The following is a 6,772-nucleotide window of genomic DNA, read 5'->3' on the forward strand; positions in this document are numbered from 1 at the left end:
TAAACACATGCTCAAAGGATAAATCTGCTGGCGAACGCAATAAACCTTGTGTTCAAAAAACAACAGGTGGTTACGAAGCAACAAGCAATAAACAAACAAGTCAATATGTCATCAGCAAAATATTTGGCAAAATGCTACACAAATAAAAGAAAATAATTATTTGGTCATGGTTTTCTGCCATGTTTAAGCCAGTATAGGAGAGATTGGGGGGGGGGGTTCTTGATTCTCAGCTTATATCTACTTGTTGAGCATGCAGAGATACAAATTCGTTTAAAACAGAACAGTAACTGTTCTTATACGCATTTTAAGACACTTAAACAAAGTACGTGTGGGTTGGAAATGTGTACATAGACTGTAGTAATATTTGTGATTTTTCAATCATTTGCGACACCCAGCCATGACTTGCAGGCAAATACCCTTGACATTAAAACACGGACGGAAAAGAATGCGTGGAATGGCTACATGAGGGTGTTCGTTGGGCGAGGGTGGAACATGGATACTGTCGACAATCGACGAGCAATCTCTCCGCGTTGCCACGGACCACATTAGTTTTTTTTTTTCTTATTATTTTTTTATTTTTTTTGTTTCTCTTATTTTCCTTCCTAATTTGACCTCATGTCAGTTGACATTGTTTCCTTCGATTTTGCTTTTTAACTGTTTGTAGTATCATTAATTCATTATTCGTTCTCTTATGTATTTTCTGACGGTCCCATATCGTACAAGCTTTGCTTTTTAGTGTAATCCTCCATTTCCAATCCCATACTTATTTGATTTACACTATGCATTTATATGTATATAATAAAAAAAAAAACAAAACACACAGTTATGTTTTTGTCACTCATGATCACATGTAGTTTGTTACTTTACGCTTTTGCAATTATTACAAAAATAATTACGTTCTGCTTATACATTGTGTATAAATTTCTCTGTTTATTTGATGGAAATGAAGATACATTTAAACTTTGAACTATGAACCCCAAGACTTTGGCCATCAGTTTGGGTCACAGGAGAGAATGTAGAGGAATGATATTTTCAGAACATTTTATGTATTTCATGTGGCATCATGTGGCCGGTTATCACCTTTTGTGAACAAAAGGTTACTAATTGCGCTGAACCTCAATAGATGTTATTAGTTCAACAGTTTGAAGGGTGCATTATTTCTTAATGGCCAAACTACTTAATACACTCTGGCTTTTAATTTGTTGTCTCTCTCGAGGGAGAGAATAGAATTGCGTGGGCTGTGACTCTCGGGCAAGTGGTGTTTTTCATAATCATCATGTCCTACTAGACAAACAGACAGACACACAGACAGAGAGTGTGTGTGAAGGGGGCGAGGAGAGTGTAGGGGAGAGAATACTTATACTCTCGAGGTGGACGTATAGTACAGTAGGACCTCGATTATCCGGCCACGTCGAGACCGGCGGGCGGCGTCCGGATAATCGATTTTTGCCGGATAAAAGAGATAGGCTCAAATACAGCACTTTCTAGCATATCATGCAAGGGGTACAAATATACGCATTTTATCCCTTCGTGTGTTATTTGTTTGATTAATATTGACCGACAATGAGATCAATCTTGCGGCTCGTCGAATACTGCCGCTGCATGCTGCTGTAACCACTGCTGTGCACTCAGTGCCAGTGATAAGCGCGGCACCACTTATTGACATCGTCTCACGAACTATTAACTTTAAAAGTTACAGTCAGCTGCAATGATTGAAATATGATCCGTCATGTATTCGCACGATAATGGTTGGACGTGTGTTTGTTTTGAACGAGATTTGGTGCTGAAAATACAGGAAAACATTAGAAAAGTCAGCCAGTCGACATCCGGATAGCAGAAAACCCGGATAATCGGTGACCGGATAATCGAGGTCCTACTGTAGTTGTGGCAGAAGAAGAAGTAAACCAGGAAACAAGAATAAGTAGAAAGTAGTGGCATTAGGAAGACTAATAAGAGAAGGAAAAAGAAAGGGAAGAAAACTACGGCGATAGAGAAGTAGGAGGAGATTTATGAGAAAAACAAGGTGAAGATGAGGATGAAGATGACATGCTCCTAGGATAGCAACTATCCTCATTTTGATCCTTTTGAAGGCCAACCAGAATTAAGTGCTTCTTAACTAACCCTGCTCTCAACTCAGCCATCTCAACCTGACAACTTGAACAAACTTAAACAAAATCATAGCAATAGCCAGATGTGATAATGTGCTTAAAGTATGGAATTGATTTCTCCCTGGGAACTTGCTACGAGCTATTCGTTTTCATTTTCATTTCATTTTATTTTATTTCTGACGAAAGCATGCAATATGGCATTTGCATATAAACAAAGTAAAGTACAATGTGACTTTTGCATATTCGAATGAGATCTAAATTTCGCCTGGTTACATCACATTCCAACACATGGAATCCATATTTCTTTTTTTATGGACGCGTACTTGCCGTGTTGGTCAAACCCGAGGCAAACGTTTTGGTCGTCGAGATATAGGTTTTGCCACAAGATATCTATGATATTGTATGTTATGTTATCGATCTCGGAATGGGTTCATACCAATCCATATCTTTACAACTTCTTCACATTGCCTGATTTTTTCAATTTCCTCATGTTATATGTTCATCTGGTGAGGCCATGATAGTGTTATTTCTACCCTAGTTATGACAAGGAGGGAAAGAAATGAAGGTTTGCTAAAAAACAAACAAACAAACAAACAAACTCATACACTCAGTCTTTAATCATCTATGATATCAAACTATACGTACATATACATAGACATCAATTATGTTAATGACCCATCGTTGTGCTACCCTAATAACGTCGCAATGAAAAAAAAAAAAACAAAAAAACAATTCCCTTCTTTTTTTCTCCTGAAATGCTCTGGGGACATCTTTAGAATATCCAAGTTTTGGTTTTTTTTTTTTTTTGTATTTGAAGTGCAACTTCACTCCATTTTCAGACAACAGCTTGGCAGAATGTCTTCAAAATCGGATATAATTAGAAATAATTTTAATTTTATAGTTTCACATCTCTTGCTTTAGTTAGTACAGAAAACTGTTAGAAAGTGCAATCACATTCTCTCCTAAAAAGTAGTCTTGTTAAGTTATGACAAGATGCAAATAGTTTGATGACGAAGGATAAGTTGAGTTTTGAGTTGAGTTTAACCACGGTATAATGCTTGCAATCAGCTGTAAGCTGTTTTTCAACAAAATAAAACATAGAAATCATACAATGAAGAGAATGCAACTTAAAAACATAAAAATTATCAAGTTAAACGGAATCAAAACAGAATAAGAGAGAAAAAAAGTTACTCAGTATGAGTATACAGATATAGATACCAATGCTAGACAACATTATACCGAGCAGTTTAGTTACTAACGTTGTGGAATAAGAAAAATTAACATGATCATGTCGACTATACATTTCGTAACAATCGATTCCATGCCAAAAAAGGGGGAGGTTTCGAGATATTAAAGGCATAATTTACCATTTGCAGATGAAACAAAAACCCAGAATTAGTGCTTTAAAATAGTTCTAAAATGTGAGTTAGGGATAGAAACAACCACTGTCAAAATTTGAATCCGTATAATCGATGTTAAGTGTTGTTAAATACACAAAATGTGAACAATAGTTATGATAAAAATGTTTACAGACTAAACCGTATACAGTTACGGTTTATTGAGAAAAACTCTGATATCTCCTTATATTTTAGGTTTTATTGCAAATATTAAATATGGTAGGATGTTTTATGATACAACAGACCTACACATATGCATCAAATGTGATATCTTGAAAATTTTTGAAATCACTGCTCCCAAAGGTAAACTGGACCTTTAAAGGAGAGCATCATCTTTTCTAATTTCAATGTGTGGTTATGACAAATGCTTCACAGTCATTTGTGAAAATACCTTGAAAAAAATTAAAACTCTACAACCATCTTATTTTATGTCCGATTTGGGTGACACCTGTAACATTGTGTTCATTTGATGTTTATTCTATTCATTAAAACCAGTTTGAAATATGTTGTTGCATTGAAGGTTACGCACATTTATTAAGATTTCAAAGCCCCACAGCAAGACTTCAATTCAAAACTTTTTGATGATAAAGTATTGAAAGTTGTACCCTGTTTGGAGGAGGCATGCGGTGAGGAATATGTTAACGATACTAAATACTTTGTCAAGCATTTATGGCAACTGGTCATAAACACATTAATGAAACAACTTAGTAAAAAAAAATATTAAGCTACAGTAACAAACTTGGGAAAAAACGATAAAAATGTATAATTATGTTGACGTTAAAGGCAGAGGACACAAAAATTCATTATCTATTTCCATTCACATTGATGAGTACCCCTTTCAGTGAAAAAGAGAGAGAAAATTGTTATTTTTAAAGGGATTCAGCAATAAAATACAAAGGTATTTTCATAAAGTTATATAACAAATATAAATTACATAAAAATCAATAGGTCCTACCTGTAAAAAAAAAAAAAAAAAAAACTGTGAAAGGTGTTTGCAAAATGACATTTACGCCATGCAAATGTCATTGTTTCGCGTGCAGCAGTAGTCTTTGAAAGAGTGGTGGCTTTGCATTCTGTGTTGTACCATTCCGTAGAGATGGGCAAATAATCGAATGCTGTAAACTTTACCTTTCCATCAACCAAACACAGAACTGAAATTTACAGAACGGTCTGAGACTGTTGACATAATGTTGTTAAGTGATTTCCCAAGATTTACAGTTTGTTCAAACGCCAACTCGACCCTTGAGAAACAGTTGCAGGTGGACAGTATAGAGTTAGGCCTCAGTCTGTTAACTCGCTTGATGAAACGATAAATCTTTGTACATCTAAGACTGTCCAACCAAAAAAGTTCGAGTAGAGGACAGGTCCATCCCCCCCCCCCCCCGCAAAAAAAAACAACAAAACTTTGCACATAAAGATGACAAGAAATCAAAGGCAGCATTGATCGATAACGATACGGAAATATATAAATCGTCCTTAAACATCCCGTAGGTATCTCTTTATTTCTTTAGATGAGCAACGTTCATTGATAAACTTCACACATCTGCGGTGCAAATCAAAGCGATAAAAACTTATATTTCATTCATCGACATTTTTAAGGAGGTATTGTAGCTAGACACTAGTGACAAAACAGAACTCATTTCTTATCAAGAATACTCATTAACAATCTTCCCTCACTTTGTTCACAATTTTTTTCAAATATATAAGTTAAATCAATTTATATTAATTTATCAAACTAAAGGGCAAAGCATTTACTCAATCCCAAACCCGCAAAAATACAAAACTTTCCAGAATAATAACAGCCTCGAAATCTTCGAGCCTGACGTATATATGTATATATATATATATATATATATATATATATATATATAAACACGCACACACAAACACACACACATATATATATATATATATATATATATATATATATATATATATATATATATATATATATCGATAATATACGAATTGAAGAGTTAATCGCAAATTGTGCTTAGCGCCATTTTCAAATATTTTGAAGTAACTTCACCATCTGACAAAGCAAAATAAAACCTTTCCCTTTTAGCATAACAAAAACTTAGCCTGAAAGTTTGATCATAAATAATATCCCATATTTTTCTGATATTTTTCTATATTCTTATCAGGTTTAATCGCAAATATCTAAAATTGACAAGAATGGAGTTAACTCGTATTGCAACGAAACTCTTTTGTTATAGGCGCATCAGACATACGTCACGCGTCAAAGTCATCCCTCTACAATCTTTTCCTCTACGATCTTTTTTTTTTCTCGAGAATTATGCACACAACAATGATTCTCGACGATGTCTCTTTTTTTTTTGTATAATAAATCATAAAACTAAATGTTGATGCAGAAGTTATATAGATTAATATAGTTAATATAGATAGATAGATTGACGACATCAAATGTTAAGATAGTTGATTGAGGTATACAAGATCCCTGTATCAAAGTCTTCCTATATCTACAGACACTTTAACATCGTGTTATACAGAGATAAACATCTGGCGCCTCAAAAGTTTCGGCCCGCTCAGGACCACCACCTTAAAACTAGATAAACTTTATGGCCAGAGAGATTGCAAGTTGCAAAAGCTGGGTTGAGAAACAGAACATGAAAAATAACATAACTACTAGAAATTCAATCCGCAGACATCAAACGAAAATCAATTATCATTATCAAGGTCTCATCGGGACTTTAACTTACCGGCTTCGGTACTCAACGTGAGCGTCGCCGACCGCGATTAACGCCAGGAGGAGCAGAGAAAAAATTGCACGACCCATGTTTTGGTTTTTTGGTTTTTCTGACTTTGCCAACGTCCTCCGTTTCCCGGACGCCTCGGAGAAAGGCCCAGGGTTGGGTGAGGAGACAAGTCTCTTTGGGATGTCGTCCCAAAGTCAAAGACTTCCACCAGATCACTTGCCAATCAGAACTTCGGGATTCCCACCACAGGAGCAACAAGGGGGAACACCGGGAGACTTGGCGCGCTCTCTCTGAAAGCGGAGTCAGAGAGCGGCATAAACGACTTCCGAAGCCACCCTGCTCTTTTTATAAGCATGCACCTACCCCTTCGCGATATGCCACTTGAAGTGCGAAGTGACTTTACGGGAGAGAGAGAGATGGGGGGGGGGGGGGGTAGAGGGGGTACTAAATAAAGTTTACTTTAGATGAGTACTCAGAGACTTTGGTTTTGTAGAGGGGTGAGGAAAAAATAGTGTTCAAATACAGGTAGTAGAGTTTGTCGACGAGTTAG

At 35.9% G+C, this 6,772-nt stretch overlaps 1 protein-coding gene across 1 annotated transcript in view; it reads right to left on the minus strand.

Moving 5' to 3' along the window:
* The window catches only part of LOC140239810 (uncharacterized), a 100,318-nt gene extending 94,016 nt beyond the window's left edge, over positions 1-6,302 (minus strand). The window contains exon 1 of the mRNA XM_072319632.1: positions 6,226-6,302. Coding sequence (XP_072175733.1) covers positions 6,226-6,302 — 77 coding nt within the window. The remainder of the gene's footprint in view (positions 1-6,225) is intronic.
* Between the last annotated feature and the right edge of the window lie 470 nt (positions 6,303-6,772).

Source organism: Diadema setosum, chromosome 16 (genome assembly GCF_964275005.1).
Source record: "Diadema setosum chromosome 16, eeDiaSeto1, whole genome shotgun sequence".
NCBI classification, from domain to species: Eukaryota; Metazoa; Echinodermata; class Echinoidea; order Diadematoida; family Diadematidae; genus Diadema; species Diadema setosum.